The 21,429-nt window shown below is 51.0% G+C and overlaps 1 protein-coding gene across 3 annotated transcripts in view; it reads left to right on the top strand.

Annotated features, from left to right (window-relative positions):
* Window positions 1–2,978: 2,978 nt before the first annotated feature.
* Window positions 2,979–21,429, top strand: part of GPR156 (G protein-coupled receptor 156) — a 28,888-nt gene continuing 10,437 nt past the window's right edge. For all 3 annotated transcript variants that reach the window (XM_067302237.1, XM_067302236.1, XM_067302235.1), the window contains exons 1-5: window positions 2,979–3,177; window positions 6,348–6,445; window positions 13,572–13,842; window positions 17,557–17,693; window positions 20,827–20,962. In XM_067302237.1, the coding sequence (XP_067158338.1) occupies window positions 13,738–13,842; window positions 17,557–17,693; window positions 20,827–20,962 (378 nt within the window). In that variant the 5' untranslated portion in view covers window positions 2,979–3,177; window positions 6,348–6,445; window positions 13,572–13,737. The remainder of the gene's footprint in view (window positions 3,178–6,347; window positions 6,446–13,571; window positions 13,843–17,556; window positions 17,694–20,826; window positions 20,963–21,429) is intronic.

Below are 21,429 nucleotides of genomic sequence, written 5' to 3'. Positions count from 1 at the left end.
TAAGGAGGTGATTTATCCTACATATCAGGCAGTGTCGTGATGGACACTAAACCCCATGGGCAGCTCTGCACTCTATGTTCTCAATAGGATATTTAAAAAGAATGGAAATTGAGCAGAGCCAAGCCATGGAAAATACCTGGAGACAAATGCCCTTCCTGGAAAGGCTGGGTGAGCTGCCATGGTTTATCTCCTCACTGAGAAGGCTGGGTCCTGCCTTGGTCACCCCATGCAGGTATTTCACTTGAAGCTGGCATGTAGTATCCTGCCTCCACCAGCAACTTCAGCCAAGTTCAGCTTTTGCCTTCCCTTCCTAAGAACCGGCCTCGTGGCAGAGGTAAACAGCTGCCGTGCTCCAGTTATACCCCAGCATGGGGTGATGCGTTCCCCACGCAGGGTTACTCACCGCTCTTTAAGTATAGGGGGATCTCCTCCGGGATGAAAGGGACCTTGTCCCTGCAGAGGTAATAACATAACTCACCTTCGCTATGGGCTTCTGCTGTTGCAGAGAGACAGGGCTACATGAGTGCGAGCCACCCTGGAGTCGTGGCACTGCCTGGCTGGCCCAGGGGAACCTCTCACACCTCTCCCAGCTGGTGACTCAGGTGGCCTCTGGTGCTGGAGCCACCACCGCTGGCTGCCAGCCAAGCATGGACCTCCATCATGACAGCATCCCAGCCCCAGGAGAGCTTCAGGGCTCACTGAGATGAAATGGCTGCCTTGCTTTTGCTGAATAAGGAATAAGAGATGACGTATGTATAAGCGTAGATAGCGGTTGCTGCGGAAATGTCAATACTCCAGAGCTTTGATTTTGAGCGCTAACCCCAGGAGCAAAACTAGAATGCGCACAAAGTGGTGATTTCTTATCATCACTATTTACAAGGAGCTTAATAATAACTATGAGTCACTGAGACAAAATGAGTACTTTCTGTTATAAATAAGAGGAACTAGGAATAATGCACGTATCTTCTGTTTCCTTGTGAATGCTTAGGTTCACACTCCTCTATCCTCCCTCTCCTCCATGACATATTTCATTTTATAATCCCAGTTTTACAGAGGTGGAGACCAGATTGCTAAGTCTGGTCTAAGAGCCTGCCTATTTTAAAAAGTGCCCTGATTTCCAGAGACATTAAGATACTTGGGACCTTTGTTACAGTCACTGTGAGCTGCAAATGCTCTGCATCTCTGCAAATCAAGGTGCCACACTTCAGTGCCAAAGTAGGGAAATAACAGACTTTAGGATATTTGCTAGCCATCAGAGTTGGACTGAGGTCTAGGCAGAACACCTTAATCTTGCAACGACTTCTCAGTGGCTTTTCCGCTCTCCAGTGAAAGTGGCAGTAAGAAGGATCCTCACTCCTTTGCCTGCTCAGGACATGACCTTCCACCCCATCACCTGGAGCTCCAGGGCCAGTACTCATCCCCATCACATTGCGTTTCAAACCTGCCTTTGTCACCCATGTGCTCCCAGGCTGGAAAGCGCTTTCTGGAGGGCAGGATTAGACTCCCTGAGGAAGGACACTCTTCTCCATTGTCTCCTGAAAGAGGATGGGAGAAGGTGGAAGAGTAGTCTTACTGCAGCTTCCCCACTATCCCATTTGAGAAGTCAGTCAAACCTTACACAAGGAGAGGGGCACTGCTAGAACTGGTGGCTACAGACAAGATGTTGGAGATCAGACACAACTTGTACGGGACTGATGGGTCCATGTGTTTACAACAGCACTGTGTGGCGCAGAGGGTGTAACAGGGCTGGCAAAGCTTTCCACTTTCATTCAGACTGAGGCAGGGTCTGGTCCACAACATTGTGTGTTTGGAAATCAGCAGGATGACAACTGCTCGTGCCATGCCAGGCAGAGCTGGATAAACAAAAGCATATAAAAAGAGAACCTGCAAACAACTCTTTCCAGTAGTGCTTGGCACTTTGGGCTGGGACAGGAACTTTGTTGCTGGCAGGAGAGAAGTGCTTTTGGCTTTTGAAGTTGGGGAAGAAAATCCAGTAAAATTCAGTGGATGTCTTGTGGGGAGAGAGCAAGAAGTTAATGAGTGTCAAGGCTGTGACTGTGTGACAAGGCTGTTAATGAGGAAAACTGGAGGCGCAGGGATGCTCAAAGAGGTAGTAGGTCTGTCCGCATGACACTGACATTGCTCACACAGACATACCTAACCCAGTAGTCATGTTGGCTACCACTAGCCATGAGGCTGTGTGAGCAGGCAGCAGAGCTCAGGCTGGCTGCCCTCGTGTTTAATAAGCTTCTCAGGCTGGTTTTGCCGCACACACAGGGTTTTTGGGCTGCCTCAGCTGCCCGACTGTGGGCAGTGCCCGAACAAACCGGTTTGTTACCAGCTGGGCTGTGTCCACACCTGCAACAGCAGCGTGGAGACTGGATGTGGACAGTGCGAAGGGGCAGTGGGACAGGCTGCAGGGATAACAGGACGAGTGACGAGGGCAGGTCAGACAGGGTAGGGAGGCTGCCGCCCCCCCCCCCCAGCCACCGGCCTGTTGCCTCACAGCACCTGGCAAAACCCCAAGATCGGAGAAATGGTCCAGCCAGGTCCCGTTGTCCCTGTTTTGACACAGCAGCAGGGAAGGGGCACTGCTTTTTTATCAAAGAGGTGTGATGACAACCCGGGGCAAAACAGCACAGGGCTGGAGCGAAGTGGGGTTTGATCAGCCAGAACCACCCCAGCCCCCCGGGTTTTCTCCCACTGCTGGAAACTCCAAAGTTTTGCCTCAGACCAGGAGGAAACCAGGTGAAAGCTTCCCAAGGGGCGCGCTCCCAACCCCCGGGTCGGGCCGGGCCGGGCCGGGCGGGGCAGGAGGAGCGGGGCCGCGCCGGCCCCTCCCCGCCGCCCGCCCCCACCGCGCCGGACCAGGCGGGGCCGGGGCGCTGCGGGGCGGCAGTCGGTGCGGGGCTGCTCTTGCTGCGCCGCGCCGCGCCGAGCCGAGCCGAGCCGAACTGAACCGAACCCAGCCGCGCCGAGCCGAGCCGAGCCGAGCCGAGCCGAGCCGGGCCTGCCTGCGCTAGTGGGGGTTGCGTGCCGGTCGCGGTCCCAGCGCCGGCGCGGCTCCCCGGGCTGCCCCGGCGATACTTCCAGCCGGGATCGGGCGCTGCCGCCGGCGCGGTGCGAGGAGGGCTCTGGGGGCTTTGCGGAGCCGTGGGACGCTGCCTTGCCCTGCAGGTGGGTCGGGGTGTGAGGGAGTTACTTTTGGAGTGGTAGTGGGGAGTTGGAGGCTGACAAAGTTAAAGGGGGCTGCCCTCCTCCTCCACCTGGTCCTCTGCCGGTGTGTGTAGGACGGGCAGCGAAAGTGGTAGTGCAGCTCATTGAAACGAGGGGTGTGATTTAGCATCTGAGTTCCTTCTCGTCCTGATGCGCTTCATTTTCGCTTCGAGTGCTTTGCCCCACTTGCCTTTCCCCGCTTTAAACGCAGTCCTTCAGGCCCTCCGCAGCAGCGGTGCCATGGGGCTGGGGGTTGTAGCCACCCTGGGGAAAAGTTGGCGGAAGGCCCACGTGTACTGGCTGTACCCACCTGGCAGGTGGGCCAGGCCTGGCTGGTGGGTTCGGGATCCCATTTTGGGTCAAAGCGCTCCTTGTTTTCTATTTCCCGTCTTGGCAGCACCTGGAGTACACCTCCGATCTCGAAATGGTGGCAGCCTTATGATGGTGTTTTGTGCCTCTCTGGACAATACCTTCTCAAACATTCAAAGCAGGCCTGTAGAAGGAGACATTTTTTAGTGGGAGCCTGCTGGCACTTTGTAATAAAAAAGGGCTTTCTCGCAGGATGCAAAGATGTGAAGTTGCAGCTCTGCTTAGCTTGCTCCAGAGAAACTGCTGCTGCCTTAGCGAGCTGCATGCTTTGTGGATTTTAATTTGGGTGGCAGGAGGAGGGAAAGAAAGGTTGCAAACAACCCTGCAGAGCAATCTGTCTACTTGGGGGAGAGGGAGAGAGAAGGACCAGTGTGCCCCTTCAGTGCTGGATCCACATTCCTGCCCTTGTTTGTTCGGGGTGAGAGCCTCCAGGGAAGTACTCCAGGACCCAGCAGAATTGTTTCTGGTTGGCTTCTCTGGGGACTGCAGGAGTTCAGCATCACGCAGCACCGCAGGAGTTGGGCACGTCCCTGGGAGGGAGGCTGGCAGAGCTCTAGCCCAGACCTGCATTTTCCATTGCCCTACAGGTGCTCTGCAGCCTGAGGGGCACAGAAGAGACCCAGGAAACTGGATCCCTAGTAACCAGGAGCTGTCTCTTGGAAGCACAAAGTGTTGAGTTGCAGCTGGCATTTCTTATGCATCCTTGGTATATCTGCTCCATTGCCTCACCCATTTGGTGCCAGGACACAGTGTATGCTTCCGCTGTTGCAGGCCCTTGTGCCTGCACAGTTTGGACACAGTGCTTGCTGCCCCAGTTAAATCACATATCATATTCTGGAGCTGCAGCTCTCACCGTCCGAGCGAACCTTGCTGCTGAGGTGCCACCCCACTCGTCCCTTTGGCTCTGGTCTGCTCTGCCCCAAGGGCTCTTGCTACTGTCCTCTCACTGTGCTTTCACAGTTGTCCCATGGCTGCCTGTTCACCCCCAAGGCTTGCACTGCTCTTTCCGTGGCATTCCCTCTCCATCTCCTTGCTGTTGCCTCATCACCCTGCACAGGCTCCGGCTGCCTCCATCCCCCAGCTCCAGAGGGGTCTGCAGGGAGCCCGGGAAACTTTGATGTGGCCTTGTCCCTTTGCCTGGAGTGCTGAGAGGGAGGAGGAGTCTGTGTGAGGGACGGCTGGGTGAAGTTTGAGCTAGGTGAGCCATAAATCTCTCTTCTGGCTTTTGAGCCTTGAATCAAATCTCACTCCTAGGGGAAAATATTCCCTGTGCTAGGTCATCGGATACAAGGTGAAAGAGCTGTGGTGCTCCATCCTGCCTATTCTTTGGGGGAAGCAATCTGTCACCTGATATCCCAAATTGTCCTACCTGATTTAAAAAAAATATATATATATATTGCCCTTCTTAGGGTTAGCAACTGTCCCTGGGTTTGTGCTGTCTGGCTTTGCAACACTGCCGTCCTAGCCCAGCTTGTGAAAAAAACAGGAGGTGTGTTTGGGCTTTGAATGCTGTAATGGGCTTTTGTCTGACTGCATGAAAAAGCAGCTGTACCTTTATGCCAGCTTCTGAAATAGAGAGTTGTTAGGGCACAGTCTCAATCTAAAATGTAACTTTATGAAAATATCCCCTCTGCAGCCCCTTCTCCCTCTGGGTTTGATAGAGCAGCAGCAAACCTCAGTGAGGAGTGAACCTCTATTTTTAATTGTCATACATACCTCAACCACAAGTTAGATCGCTCTTGTAAATCAACATACTAAATAATCAGGCTTTCTTACCTCTTGTTTGTGGTAGCTCCATAAAGATGATATAGTTAAGAGAGGAAAAAGTTGCTGGCTACGCCCTCCTGTAGAGCTGCTCACCGTGTTCAGGTAGTTAGGCTGGTGCAAACGCCTTGGAGGCCGAGGGGGATGCTAGGTGCGAAGGATGCGAGAGCTGCCGGCAGCAGTGCTTCACAGCGACTTGTCGGGGGGTCCTGGGGCAAAGAGGGAAGCGGCAGTATTCGAGAGGTGGGCCCGATGGCCTGGGAAAAGGCAGCTTTTCAGTGCCAGCGAAGGTCCTGTCCCAGCCTGATGGAAACAGGAGAGCACTGTATAGGCAAAGGGGGCTGCAGGCAAAACGTGTGGCCTGGGCTCTCAGAGAACCAAGACGTGGTGCCGCTGGGCCAGGCCGTCGTGCCGATGGGGTGACGCTGTCACAGTGCCTCGCTTCTGCCTCACAATGGGCAGGTGACAGCATCATACAGCCACAGCAGTGTCCCCAGACGTCCTGAGAAACCAGAGCACCCGTGCGGGGCTCTGGGTGGCAGGACCCCTCACGCAGAGGGACTCTGCAGGATCAGGGAGATGCAAGTACTGGTGAGCGCGGAGGAGAAAGGCGCCTGGCTGGGTGTCTGCTGAAATACTGCCCGGCACCCACACTGGTGGCTTTGTGTGCAGTGAGGGGCAGCATGATGAGAGCCAGGCCGTCCGCTCTGCCGGGTGGAGGAGAGGCCATGGCAGGAGGGATGAGTCCCACAAACGGCTCCTTCCAGAGAGACCTGTCGGAAGGGCTCACTGTCTGACTTGCTGCGGCTGCTCGCAATGCAGGGATGGCAAAATGTGAGGCAGGTGCTTGGGGATTTCTGCAAGTCTCCGAAGTTTCTCACCTTCAGCTCCAAAGTTTCTGAATGGAGGCTTCCAGTGGCATTTCCAGCTGTAAAATGTGCATTTTCCCATGTTGCTTCCCCAACAATGTCTCTGTGGGTTTTGTTTTCCCTCTCCAGAGCTCGCTCCTCATGGATGTGGCGGTGAGGGGGAACCTTCCTGCTCTTTGCTGGATGTGGTACCCTCTCATGGGTGGACTGTGGCCCCCCGCTCTGAGGTAGGTGTCACAGGCACTGTTTCCGCCCCTTCACAGTTCTGCTGGGAAACAACTGTGTCTTTCTGGAGAGGCAGCCACCGACCGGCAACTCTTCCGTCATCTGCCCCCCTGTCTTAGCCTTCAGCAGTAGGGCTGCTGTGCTGCAGCAGGGACCCTACCCCCTGTTTTCTTCACAAGCAAAAAGACAAGCTGCCACCTGGGAACAGCAAAAGTGCCATTTAAATTTAGTGGGAAGGAGTTTGCTGTGGCGTTTCTGGTTGTTTCCTTTGTGGCTGTGCTGTGTGTGCGTGACCCCAAGGCTGAGCACGGGGAGCTTGGCTAAGCCTGCTGGAGACTGGCCTGCAAGCTGGGGATTAGATCAGCAGGATGGGTGAGGAGGACCAACCCCTTGGATTCCCTATTGCTTTAGAGAGGCAGAAATGTGCAGATTTGTACTTGTTTGGTCCATGTGCTAGAATTACACGTGCTGTTCGGCTGTTACTACAGCAGGACACATGGGAGGGCTTGGATCTTCGGGGGCACAGAATTGCTTAGCAGGAGCTCCAGGGCTCCAGTGCTCCTCCATACAAATTCTGGTCCTGTCGTTCACATTGTCAGCAATCTCTCCCTGTGCTCTCAGTAGTCTCTCCCGATTTTCCTTCCTTTGAGCAGTTCCAATCTAAAGGTCTGTCTGTGTGTCTCTCTCCCTCTTTCTCATGTGCCTCTCATTGTATGGCAATTAAGGTTAGAGAGCTAAAAGCACTATCAGCTTCCAAGTGGGAGATTTGTGAGTTAGCTCCTTGCAGGACCATGTGATGGTTCAAAAAAGTCATGATTTTTTTTTGCATAGAGGCTTCTTTAAATTCACAATATGAACCACAGAACTGAAAGGAGCTGGACTGCTAGTTGACCCATGTCAAAAAAAGTTTCATATGTCATAAACTCTAAATAATGCTTTCACATCTGAAATGTGGATGTGGATAAAAGCACATCTGCTTTACAATAGCAGCATGATAATGGGTCCATGGGAAAGGCAGGGCAAGAAAAAGACTAGACCTGGAGTTAAACACACCCGCCTGGTGCCTTGTTCCCAAGCTGAGGGAAGGACAATGAACAGACATGCAGCGCTGGGGTGAGCAGCAAGATCAGCTCGATTGCCGTCATAATGTTGGGAGATGTTATCAAAAACGGGAAGGACTCTTCAAAATTGAAACTAGCTTCAGTAAACACAAAATTTCAGGTTTCTGAGTCACACCATCAGCTCCTGGTGTATCGGGAGACAGAAGCGGTTTGGCCTGCATCTCCTGCCTCTGCAGTGCAGGAGGGTACTGCAGCTTCTGGCTGGTTTTCACCCCCTGCCCCGGCCTGGGAGTGTGTCTCGGAGCAGGGGGAGCTTGGGACACTGGCCACCACCTGTCCTGTGTGCGGGCGGGAGGATGACATAATTTGGGCCCTGTGACACAACCTGTTGCGTGACTGCACAGTGAGCTGGCTGTCCGTCTGCCAGAGACAAAGGTATCTGGGAGGCCTGGAGGTGGTCCTGGAAGTCCCAGGGGTGGGAGTGGACGGAGCGAGAACACAGCTCGGCCCCCAAGAGGTTGGGTGACGGCTTTGCAGCTTCGTGCCATTCCCAGGGAATGAGGCCTTGTAACCCAGCTCTTAGGATTACGTGATGATCTAAGTTTCTTGGTTTTCATTTTCTTTAAGTGTTTGCAGAGGAAAGTGAAAACTTAGATGCTGAAGTTTTAAATATAAATTAAAAGTAAGCTTCAGATATGCTGCGTGTTTTAACTCATGATTTTTAAATAGCTCTTTTGGGGGGTTGTTGTGGTAAGTCTAGCTCGTGATTTTTTTGATCGCCTTGGGCTTGGCAATACTACAGGTTTCTCAGGTCAAACGAGAAGGGATCCTGTTGGACAAGAACAGCAGAAGTGAAAAGCACAAACCTTTCTGAGAAACACCAGTTTTCTGCATTGCAAAACTCCATCTCCTATCATTATTCTTGTTGGAACAGTTACTCAAGCTCCATGCTGTTTTAAGTCTGAGGCCTGGCGGCCTGTCTAGGTGGGCTAGTCCTGGCAGCTGCAAGGGCTGATCCTGACTGCCAGTCCTCTGTCTCCCATGGGTAAGGCCATGGATAAGCTGAGGCCTTCCTTCTCCATCGCTTAAGTGAGGTTACAGGAGTGGCTCTGTTTTCTGAACATGTCTCTTTTTTCCCTGGGTTCCTCTTCTCTTTCTCTCTGGTGTGCAGCAAAAGTCACAGGTCTCAGCTGGCTACACAGAGATTTGCTGCTCAAGCAGTTCTTCTCCATTTCCGCCAGGAAAAAGGCAGGGCAGGCTGGGTGGCAGTGTCCTGCAGGTGGGATTGAGCCCCTGCTGCCACCTGAGTTGTGTTGCAAAGAAGCCCAAGAAAACAGTAATTGTGCGATGGCCTACCTAGGCGTGCTGTGCTTCAGCAGCTCCCCAAGACATGAGCAGTTCTTCCCAACAGGTAATGCTTTTCATCATCCTTCCTGTTGCAAAGCTGCACCTCCGTCAAACTGGAAGTGCTAAAAAGCTGTCTTTATTGAGGCTGATATGACTGGGCAGGATTGCAGAGGCTTTATAAACTGGCACATTTCTGAATTTAATTGTTCTGTTGTCTGCAATTTGACTTCTTCAGTTTCTCGCCTTTTGATTCACTGAACTGCGACAGTACCTTGTTCTTAGAGAAGAAGCCTCTTTCAGCACTAGAGCAAAAAGAATAGTTGGGGTAAAACATTCAGTCTTCCTGTTTTGGGCTCATGGATTTTGCATCAAATTTTCAGCTCCTTTAATTTTTTCCCACCCTCTGTGTAGCAACTTTTTGGAAAAGGGCCTGAAGGCAAGAAGAAACTTCAAGAGGGTCAAGAAGTGCATTTAGACATCATCAAATATATCTTTTTTGCAGGATGTTTTGCAGGATAAGGGATATGCCTAAATGTACAGTTTCTCTGTGTTGGTAGGTAAGAAATCTTGGGTCTTGGAGAATCTAAGAAACAGATTTTCCAGATCTGAAGATCATCCACTGGGATGAATGCAAATTGCTTTATCCAAAGATTGTTTTTAGCAACCAGTTTTTCCTTTTTGTATTAGATGGTGGTAGTGGGTTTTTTTTTTTTTTTTTTAGTGTTGTCCAGTCACTTGTTTCCTACCAACTTCAGGCTTGTTGGGCCGTGTCCAGGCATCCGCTGATGCTTAGCCATGGCTAAATGCTACTCATTGCAACCCAGCAGCCTTGCAAATTCAATACTGCAAAGACCGAGGGCAGCAAGGGGGGAGGGAAGCTCAAGGCAAGCAGAGGCAGTTAGTGGAACATGGGCCTTATTTTGCCAGACACTGTGACCACTTCCATGAGGCATGTGGGCTGTTGGAAACTGCTCTCTCCTAATGTTCCCTAATTCCGTTTCTTCCTTTGTTTAAAATCAGACGATAGCCAATTCCATTTAAAACCTGCGCCATTCACTCTAGCTGGCCCTAGCGTCCCTCATCACTCATTCCCTCCAATGTTCAGGATGAACATGAACACAACAAGGTGTTAATGTCCTCAGCCTTTCACTTTCTAGATGTGAATTTTCTTCTGAAATTACTTAAATGGGAGCCTGGTGTTTTCAGAGCGGCAAGCACAGAAAATCAGTGTTAACTTCTCCTGAAATAACCCACTGGCATTGTTGGTTCTTTTTTTTTTTTGTCCTTGAGAAACCAAGTCTCTGCCCTCACAAGACCCTCTAAACTTCAAGGACTGTTTTCTTATGTGTGCTGCCATCCACTCTGTTTGCTCTGTCCTACTGGAGGGGTGTTCCTTGGGAGAGTTGGGGACAACGTGCTCCCCCAAAATATAAGCGAGGAGTCTGCCGGCACATGCCTGTGGGTGCTGTGGCTGTTTGCCTGCTGATGTGTTGGCACTTGCTCCATCCACCTTGACTCATGGTGCTTTACTGCCACTGCTTCCCAACCCCACTGGGCTTTCCAGTCTGAGCATGGACACAACCCCAGCCTGAGGTTGGTGAGGAGCCGGGAAGGAAAGGGCTCCCGATGCCAGCATGGCCCATGCTGGTTGCTGCCACCGAGCTAGGTGTTGGGCGCTGCGGGGGTTGTGCTGGTGGGAGGGGAGAGGTGCCCTATTGGGCTTGTCTTTGGGACATTAAGGAAACCACAGTCCAGGCTTTGCTGGGCTGTTTGCTGAAGCTAGACTGATGCTCTGCATTCCCGTGCCCTGTATGAGGAAGGGAGCTGCGTGATTTCTGCTCACTCTAATTAGAGGAAAGGAGCCAGAATGGAAACATCGGTTGCCTTTTGGCAATATTCATGTTCGCACTTGCTTTATTGCATACTAATGAGTGCTAATTGTCCCGGGTGACCAGCTTTTATCGAAATTGCACGGGAGCCATTTGCATAATAGCATGGAAGTGTTTCTGAGCGGACGGGGACCGTGGAAACTCCTGAGCGTTCCCACCCCTGCCGAAGGGGCAGTTCCTGAGGAGTCGGACGTGGCTCTGCTTCCCCAGCTGAGCTTGCTGCTTCGTGACGTTCCTTCAGGGCTTGCAAAGTCACTCCGGAAGCAGTGCCCTCCCTGTTGCTCAGACCTTCCTGCTTTTACCTGTAAGTGCCAAATGACAGATGGCTGAATTGATACCCCTGGCCTCTGGCCCTGTAGAAAAGTGTCCTTTTGTGAGTGGTGGGAGGTTTTGCTTGCTGACCTTATGCTGCTGTTGGTAGTGACCCACCTGGCTGCTGGTGCTAGAGCAGTGTGGTGGCGTTCCCACAGGACTGCCGTACTATGTGGGCTGACAGTGCTTGACAGCTGGCTGACTTTGTGTGTGACTGGCAGGCTGAGACCTTTGCAGGGGTGTTGAGAGCCTGCTGATCTCCTCTCTGGGCCTTTCGCACCTGCAGAGCTGGCCTCGCCACTGCAGCCAGCTGCGCTAGGGAGGTGCTGGTGCTTGGTGTGGATGCCCTGCGGTCCCTTCTGACAGCAGCCCCTATGAACTGTCTTATTGCAGAAAGGCATTTGCCTCCTTGGGAACAGAAGAGGAGCTTTTTGGCATCTAGGCACAGACCCTCAAAGAGGGGGGGGGACCATCTGGGGGCTAGGGAGGCTACTGGAGGAAGGTGAAAGGCAGTGTTCACCTGCTGTTGGGCTGCCTGTCCTCTTGGCAGCAAAGCTTCAGTGACCCTCTCCCATCGCTGTCCCTGGGGACAGGGAAAAATCCATGTACATACTACCTCATTTATTGGTATTATCTCTAAATTGCTCACCTTGAGCATGTCTCCTTCTTGCCACTGCCCTTCTTTGTCCTGATACTGTTGTTGCAATACCTGGCATTCCTGCAGCAGCTGGATTTCTCTTGCAGCAGTACCTGTGGTCTGATGTTTCACCTGTGCAGTGAATGACGTAGAAACCTCTGAAGGGTGGTCCTGCTGTGGAGAAAATGCTGCCATGGCTTGCTATAAAGTAGAGAGAGATGGAGGCTTGATGGAGCTGGCTTCCATCAGCACTCTTGGAAAAAAATCTGTATCACGTGTGCAAAATCTGAGCATGAGTCTAACTAGTGTATGATACTGTGTTTGTAGGACATAGCCATGGCTGACTTGATCTAGTGTTGGTGATAGTCGTGTTTCAGACAGGAAGGCATCTAGCACAACAGTACCTCTGCAGTTCTGCCAATAAGGAGTAGTGGTTTTGACTTCAGAGGGGGCTTTTCTAATTTTGGATGACTGGCTCACTGACCCGATGATCTTGGGCTGAGGCTTGTAAGCAACTTCAAAGTGAGTTCTCCAAAGCTGAAAACAAATTTATGTGAGCTGAAAATCAAGCCTGTGGCTTTTCTGGAGATTGAATCTTGATTATCCCATGTAAAGAACACCAAGTTATAGGCCAAATCCTGATGCTGGTCCTTGATTTTAATTTAGTCCTTCTTTGCTCACATAATGACAAGAGTTTTTATTAAGAAAGGATTTCTGGCTTGCATGGTACTTCTGAGCAGAGGGAATCAATTTTTTTGTCAGGTAAAGCAGCAGTAGTGAAGGATGGAGCATCACGGGATGAAGGGTCACTGGTTTGGTGCAGTGCCTGGTGGTGGGTGCAGGGTCTCAGCACAAGAGTTACTCAGCTGGGGAGCAATGCCTAGGAGCAAAGTCTGAATAATATTTCCATCCCACCTGTTGTCATGAGCAAATATGGAGGGATCTATCGCATGGCCTTTCCAGCTGCTAACTATGGGAGACTTGCTTACAGTCATGTATTGGAAGCTAACTAAAACTGGTGGCAATGGTAACTGAGTAAGGATGCTTGAGGATAAGTATGACCTCATGTCTAAAATGATAATGAGGCCTATTAAAACCCGCACCAAAAAAAGACATGAAAGAGGGAACAGAGGCAAAGGTGGTGTAAGAGGAGCTGTTGCAGACAGACACAATACCTGACAGCAAGAACGCTAGGAGAGATGGGAAACCCAGAGATGTCAGGCTTTTAAATCTGCTTAATAAACAGGCTGCTCCTGAGCTGGCTAGGCTGCTGCTCACGCCAAATCAGCCAAAACACTTCAGTATGTGTTTAATTCAAGCACATTACTTCCCTGTTCACCCAGGCCTAGGTTTAGGCTACATTAAGTGAGGGCAACACTTGTTGCTGTTTGTTGCCTTCATTTGCTTGCTTGTTATTTGCTGGGAAGAAATGAACTTGCCAGGAAATCAGCAGCAGCTGCCAGCATGGTATGGTTGTGGGGAAGCTGCAAAGATATGCCCTGAAATTGCACTGCTGTGGGATAACTCGCTAGCAGAGGACAACTGCAGCAGCTCGCGGGGACACCGGGTGCATATATGGGTGCGTGAGTGACTCCTTCCTCCACATTTCCTCCGTGGATGGAGTTAGAGACATGTGCTGGGGCCAGCACGCCTTCTCAGCCAGTGCATCCTAGCCATGCAGGTTGGCTCTGTGAGGATAGTGGACCCCGCTTTTAGGCTGAGACCTCCTCGGGTTCACTGCCTGCACACCTACCTGGCCATGCAAATCGCAGCTCGGACTGGCACGGTGTTTGGCTCTGCAAATCTGGTGTGTGGAGGGTGTTGCCCTCCTCCCCGCGGGGGCCACTGAACCTACCCTGACCCTGTGTGCATTGGTTTGCAGGCTGGGACCCCCCACTGCCTGCTGGGGCGCGACGGCGTAGCCAGGCTTGGGCTGGCCCTTGGTAGTGCCTCAGGGCGACCCGTGCAGTCGGCCAATGCTCCATCACTTGACCCTTGTCCTCCTGCCCGCTGAGAGGATACAGCTGAATGAAGGCTAAGGATGTGCTATGGAGCCGGGATTAAACTGCTCTGACCTATGCGACGGCAACTCCAGTTTCGGCAGCCAGGAGCAGCAGCAAAGGACCCTGCGGGAGCTCTGCACCGTAGCAGTTGTACGTACAGAGATGGGGGAGCTCTGGAAAATGAGGTTTGCTCCACAGGAATGAGTTTGGGTTGAGGGATGAAGAGGGGGGAACAGGGACATAACAGCAAAACACTCCCTCTAGCCAGCAGGTGAGTGCTGTTGCCTCTGGGGATGGCTTCCCAAGAAAAGTGTTTGCCTAGATAACACCCTAGCGGTTAGCCAGAAGGTGAGGAACCAGCTGCAGCAGAACAGCTAAGTTGTGTCAAGGAGTCTGTCCATGTGAGCAAGTGTGAAAGCCATCTAGGAACGGACCTGGGGTGTCCTTCTGTGCCCTTGACCTTTTGTGTTCCCTCAAACTCAAAGTGCTTTTCAAATATTAATAGAGAAGCATTTAATTAAAAGTCAACATCTATAATAAATGGTACCTCCCCCCACCACTAAGCCAGTAGCAATGACACAGGGATGCACTTTGCGGTTGACTCTGCATGAGCCTGCTGGATGGAGCAGCTAGGCTTGGATTGCTTGGCTTTCTACTGAATTCTACGTGAACCTTTAATTAGAAGAACATAAGCTGCTTGGCTCCTCTGGCTCTGGCAGCTTTGTTACAATTAATATTCCCCCTGCTAGGGCCAGGATTTATGCTCTGCTCAGCTGCAAATGAAGTGCTCCATCAACTTCAAGTATTCAGAGACCACTGACATCCAGGGAAACAGTAATCATTTTGTGTTTGTGTGTGTGTGAGCATTTGGAAAGGAAAGGTGGAACCACAGGTGAATTTCTGTTCCCTGGGTGACTCCTTAGAAGAACTTGCAGTAATGCTTTAGGCAGCAGCCAGAGGTAAAAAGATATGGCTGTGAATGCACCTAGGAATGAGGTGTGATTTTTTTTTTTTCTTTTTTTTGGAAGTGCAGTGCCTTGAGTAGAAGTCTGCCATCCTCACCTCACTGATAAAAGCCAGGTATTACCCTTGGACTAGACCAGGCAGGATGGAGAAACTGGATGGTGTTACAGCCTCTCACTGACCCTAGGCAGCCATATCAGCCTCTCTGAGCTCCTGGTAAATGAGATGGCAGCCATGATTTGTGCAGAATGATGGTTTTTTTGCACAGTGAGTCCTGGAATAAGGTGAGTGAGGCTGGCTTGCCTCACTGTCCGCTGTGGTTTTCGTCTCTCAGAGAGCCAAAAGCCCTGTTCCACCCAGTTTGGGGGACACGGGTGGAGAGGAGGTAGGGAACAGTTTGGCGGTGGGAGATGAATATCTCCCCAGGGATCCCACCACTCTGCTGTGAGGTAAGTGAGCCGCGTGTGCGGCTGTATCCCAGAATAATGCGGCAGTGTCAGCATCTGCTCTTGGATGTCTTTCTTGCTCAGCCTGGGATTTGTATTACCCAGCAGTCTCTGGCCCAGGGAGCCATGATACCAGAGCAGCTGTGGTACCAGTGTGGCACCAGCACATAAGCTATACTCCAATGCCTTGCGAGCTGTCTGGAGTCCAGGGCCTGCAGACTGGCCATGCCTGTGTGATGGTGACATGGACCAGCTTTGAGCTTTCCAAGCTGCATTGTGAGTGCTTCTGCTGGATGCAGGCAGCGGGGCCAAATTACAGCAACATCCCTGAAATGACTGTTAAGGTAGTTCCTTCTCAGCCACCAGAACTGCTCTTTGCACATTTTTGTTTTAACAATTATGTGCTGGCTTTATTGATCCAGGCTGTGCTTTATTCTTGGTAGCCCATGAGATGGATCTTGCTGTGGAAGAGGGAGCTGATGCCTCATCTCACTCTGAAAACACTGCCTTACTTCCTCCTGCAGATTTATTTCTAGTGATGCTGGAAGAAGTAGAAAAAGATCCTGAAGGAAGAACTGAGGGTGTGTGGCAGTGGTAGCTGTTAGAAAAATAATCTTCTGCTATATAAATTGAGTGCACATTACCTGGAATATTTGAGAAAGGATTTAGACAGCATCTCCAAGGATGTTTTTCAAAGGGTAGATCCCCACATAGGGTATCCCAATGCTGTGTGTTTGTCTTTTGATGACACCCACTCTGATAAATATGATTGTTGTGACTGCCTACACACCAGGTCACTGAGCTCTGGAAGCCGAGATGGGCTCTTTCCTTCCCATATATTATTTCTTGGTGTGAGATGTTTAGTCTCTGCACAGTCGCGTGGCTTTCCATGAGCTGGCATTAGGGTAGCACAACAGAATTTAGTGAGCAGATGTGTGATACCAGCCCTGTGCTGTCCTCATTCTTTCTTTTGAAGAGGATGCACTGACTTTTAAATAGAAGATCTGTAAGTAACATGCTCACACAGTATGTGTGGACAAACCCACACATGCACGTCCTGTTAAAATTGCTGGAGTATTTTAGATCCACAGTGGAAATAAGTTTCTTGTTTCAGGTAGGATCATTTTATCCATCCCCTTTTTAACAGAGGGAGAGCAGTGAGTATTGTTAAATGGTGATTTAAAATGATAAGGTCTCCTGTGTGTAGTAATAAGGAGAACCTGAAAGAGGAACAAATTTGAAGTAAGCATCTCTGTCCAAAATAGAAAGGGAACACAAAGCCCCAGTAAAGAAAGTCCATTTGTTCCCACCCTCTCCCTGGTATGGCAATCAGCAGTGTCAGCTGTCTGGTGGTAGGGAGGAGAAGCAGCATTTTGGAATGATTTTTCATAGGACAGCATTTGGTAACAGACCTATCTTGTAAAATGCCTCAAGGCAACCCATGACCCATGGGTCCTCATGCCAGCTCTGGCTTCCCAGCCTTTCCTCCTGATGTGAGAGCCAGGTCACTTCCCTCTGCTTCCTGTGCGGCCTGGCAAGGCACTTAGGTAGGGAGCATGGAGCCCTGGCAATCCTACATGTGTTTACAGGGCCAGAGTGGGGCTCTCTGTCTTCAGGGAGAGGCCATCTTCATGCCCCCTTTGGGGGTGTCCCTCAAAGCCAGTTTTCAGCTGTCATGCAGCTAGGGCCAGGTTAGTTTCTGAAGGGCTGGGGTGCAAATGGAGCCCAGCTCTGTGTGTTGCTACATAACACATTTGAAAAATATTGCAGTTTCCTCTCCATGTTTTCTGTGCCAGCTGACAGCTCTATTGCTGACTCCTGGTAAAATCAACCAGCTGATTATCTGCTGGGAGGTAGGGGTAGAGGATGATTTCTCCTAGACACAGATTTCTATTTCTAGTGGTAGTGACTAGCAGAGGACACCCTGCCTTTCTTTCTAAAGAGGCATGCTAGAAATTAGAGTCCTACAGGGTCTTTCTCCAGAGGGTCCTTTCCCAAGAGTCGTTGGCTTTCTCCCAGTGATGGTCAAGAACAGTCTCCCAGTTCCCCTTCTTTTGTGGCCAGGGCTGCCTGAGGTTTATGAGTTATGTGCGTGGCTTCATGACGGGTTCAGATACTCAGCTGTAAGAAGGGTGGGCTCCCAGAGCTGTTTCAAAGGGAAGTGTGTTTTGAACGTGGTGGGACTGCCCTCTCCTCCTGTGTATACTGCAAGTGGTTGGTTGGGTATAGCAGCAGAGTACATGTCCTGTCTGTGCACATCTCATTAGCCCTGCCAGTGTGTCTTGGTCTAGTGTAGGAATGTCTGCTCGTGAAGAGGGGTTTGGGAGATGTGATTTCTAGCCACTTCCAGTTGAGCAGGAGTACACATGCAAGAGATTATGTCAGTGAGGAGACCTTCTTCGCTGGGAGCCCCAGTGATGCCCCCTTCCTCCTCACCCCTTTTGCCTTTCCTCAGACATCTTCTGACCTCAGTGGAAAGAGCTCCCCATCCTTCTCTGCTGCTCTCTTGGGAGTTGTGTGGACATTCCTGACAGGAGGAGTCCTGCTAGCCCTCTTCTTTCTCATCTTCACAATTCGCTTCAGGAAAAACAGGTAAGAGCTTCCCTCTTCCTCTGTGAAACTTCTCATGAGCTGGGGCAGCAGGGTCAGGTTCCCACAGTCCCAGGCTATGAGCTGATGGTCAGATAAGGTCAGGAGGGTACAACCCTGAAGAAACAGTTCTGGGCAAGCAAGGGCAATCCTGGGGATGTTGTAGCTTTCTCCGTCATATCCAGTGTTGACCTCTGTTGGAGATGGTCCTGCTTGGACCATGAGTCATCCTCCCTGAGGTAGGGAGCTGCAGACAAGACAGAGCGTGGAGGTCCTCCAGCATGACATAGGCTGCCGCTGTGGGAAGGGTGATGTGAGTGAACAGGCTGCCGTTCCCTGGCCCCTCACGGCTGGGGCAGCAGTGCGTGGTCTCATCTCAAGGGTGGTACTGAGCAAAGCATCAGCAGGAGTGAGCAGAGAGAGAGCTGGTCTGCCTCTCCACCCCACAGGCTATAAGCATCACTTTGAGCAACATAGCTACATGAGCAAAGCCATCACGCTCTCAACAACATTCAGGTTTGCTTCCTGGTGTTGGGCCACTCATAGTTTGAAAATATTGCCAACCTTTTTGGATCTCAGTGGTTATCCAGACTGTCATCCAGACTGGTGGGGAATGTGGTCTCCATTGCTAAGAGAACCTGGTGGTGAAATGAAGGCTTTCTGTGGTGTCATTCAGGCTGTACAGAGGATGTAAAAAGTCCTGGTTCCCTGAATGCCACATAAATCAAACAGCTCAGTGATTCTTCATAGCTTAAACACTCTCTCAGCCAGCACTTAGCCTGAAAGCTTGCTTTCCCAGTCTTCCCCAGCAATTTTGGGTGTGTTGGCTGCCTCCTTGCCACCTTCTCCTCAGTTTCATTGGTCTCATGTCTTCTTTCTCCCCTCCCCCTGTCGTGGGGGTGAAGAGGGGGAGAGAAGGTTATTGGTTATTAGTTAACAGATTTATTGAAGATGGCCATACAGTGCAGTCATAGCAAGCAAATCTTACTGCACATTTGTTATTGCCCGAGTCTCAGTTTCTTACCACTCCAACGGTTTCTTGTCAGAGGTTCTCTTAACTCCAGGAGAGTAACCTTGAGAGGCATCCCAGCTCAAGGGGAGATTCACCGCCATGCAGCCTGTTGCTGTGCAGGAGAGCTCAAGGGGCTCTAGGTTGCAGTGCTATTTATGGGCACAGAGTTTGACTCATGGTCATACAATATTTGGTGTGGAGATATACCCTTTTTGATGATCTCATGTTGTCTTGGGGAAAATATACCTTTTTGCTGATCTCATGCCCATTTCTGGCCTCACCAGTTGCAACCAGTATCACCTAGTTCCTCCTGGTCAGCCCTGGGTGCAGTCAGTTATTTGTGGTCAGCTGGGGCCTGAGATAAGGTGTTTGTGTTGGGGGGGATAGTTGTGCTTCACCACACTTTGGGCCTGAGATGGGGGGGTAGTTGTGTTCTGCCACGCTTTGAGCCTGAGATGTGTGTGTGTGGTGGTGGGGGGTAGTTGCGTTCCGCCACACCCCCATCGATACATGCATCTCTCAAGCTTTACTTAAAGCCTTTGTGCTCTGTGCGCCTTGCTTTGTACAGAGACATGCATGTGTGTGTAGTCCAGGCTGCTCTTGTTTCAGTGATCTGGTTCTGTTAAGGAAATTAATGCTTCTTATAACTGTCTTAAACTCAGAAAAGTCCTGTTCATAATGTTTTTATCTTGAGCCCTATGCCTGATATGGTGCAGTAGCTGCACACTCTGTCTCCAGGTCTCAAGCATTTAATTTATCGAAGCAAAGTGGTGTCGAGCTCTGTGGCCATCTTAATTGATTGCAAAATTATTTAGACCCCCAAAGAGGTTCTCAGAGTGAAACTGTAATGAATGTATGTTATTTATTTCCACTGCAGCAAACAAATGCTGGTCTGCCTACTGAACCTGGGAGCGCAAAGATGACCTTTGTCAGTCTGCAGCTTAGAGTGTGATCTGATTAATGTCTTTCACCAGGGAGAGAGGCATGATGAGGAAGGCAGGCAGGGAGGTAGCTGGATTGAATCCTAGGCTCTTTGTTGCTTCAGAGGTAGCAAGAATCGGCAAGAAGTTCAAGGGTAGAGAAATGAAATTACTAGCAGTGGATTGAAGGGATGTATCTACACAGAGAGAAGACAGGAGCTAAGGCTTTTGCTTGATGGGAGTGCTGGGGAAGGGTGACAGGTCTGTGGAGATCAGTGGTTTGGCTCTCCTCTCCTTCAATGCAGTTGCAAGATTATGAGTAATGGCGTGAAATTAAAGAAGGAAAACTGTAGCCTGAATAGTGCTGACAGCTCTCTGTGTCTGAGACTATACTGAATGTGGAAGAATATCCTCAAAGAAAGGAGAAGGGGGAAGGACCTGTTCCTGGAGACATCAGAAACTGCTGTATCCAAAGCACTGGAAATCTTACTGCTGGGGACAGTCACCCTGGGCTGCATTAGTGGGGTTTTCCACCTCTCATTTCTGCTGCTTTGTGACAGAGGGCAGTGCAGGAAGATGCTGGCCATGAACCTGGGAAGTCGAGCTGCACGCTGTGCCGTGGGCTTCCTGCGCGATGGTGGGGCATTGCGTCGGCTGGCTCTGCACTGCAGCAGGGACACAGGGAGGTGGCACAGCTGGTGCAGCTTTATTTTGCCTGGCATGAGCACAGGTAGCAGAGGAGCTGGGGTGGCACAGACCCTCCTGTGACCTTGTGTACTTGGTAGCTAAAGCCCATTGCTTGCCATAGTTTTGTCCATAAGGAAGCTGACTGAAGCTGCCACGGGTATGCGTTTCTGTGCCACAGGCACATGCAGGGGGAAGAGGTGCCATGGGACAAGTTCATTACCCATCCATTTTGGGGAGAAGGGGTCTTGCTATCTCACAGGAGTATTGGGCCAGGGCAAAATGAATAAAGATAGTGAAGCACTCCAGCAGTACCAGGGAGGAGATGGGGTACGCACCATGGGGCAGTGGCTGAGCTTTCCAGGGAGCTGTGAGCAGCAGGGGTTGGGGGGGACGGGACAGTGAGTCAGGGAGGTGTCCCTTATGGCCATCATCATCCGGGTAAGGGGACCTTGCACCTTTGCTGCCAGGTCATGGTGCTCAGTAACTGTCACTGCCTTCCCTGCTTTGTTTCCTGGAGGATTGTGAAGATGTCCAGCCCCAATCTGAACATTGTGACCCTGCTGGGCAGTGGCTTGGCTTACTCTAGCGCTTACCTCTTTGGGATTCAGGAGCAGAGCCTGCTGTCTGGAGACTCGATGGAAATGTTTATTCAGGTGGGTGAGGGTTTTGTTGGAATGGGTGTCCACATGCACACACACTTGTCCACGATCTTCCTTACCTACAGCCTGTCGCCATCCTGCTTCTGGGCACATTTGACTGTATTGTTTCCACATACACAAAACGCAGCCAGATGCTTTACATCTGCACAGCCTTCTCTATTTGATTATGAAAAGCAAACAGCGCAAGGAGGAATCCAAGTCAGGTCTCCAGGGAAGGGAGCAGTGCCCGCAGCAGCTGCCCTGCAGACAGCCAGGCAGACCATTTGGCTTTTAAAAGTACAATATGGAGGCAAGCAGCCGAGCTTCTTGGGTGCAGAGTCGATCTTTGCAGAAATGCCGACTGGCATGATGGATCCCCAACTCCTGACCTGGGGCACCCCGCTTCCAGACCAGGGACTCAGCACTGACCCAGCAAGGGGAACGGGACATGGTGTGGAGAGGCTGAGAAGCAGGGAGGTCCT

Source organism: Apteryx mantelli, chromosome 1 (assembly GCF_036417845.1).
Source record: "Apteryx mantelli isolate bAptMan1 chromosome 1, bAptMan1.hap1, whole genome shotgun sequence".
Taxonomy (NCBI): domain Eukaryota; kingdom Metazoa; phylum Chordata; class Aves; order Apterygiformes; family Apterygidae; genus Apteryx; species Apteryx mantelli.
This window is presented reverse-complemented; position numbering and strand designations above follow the sequence as displayed.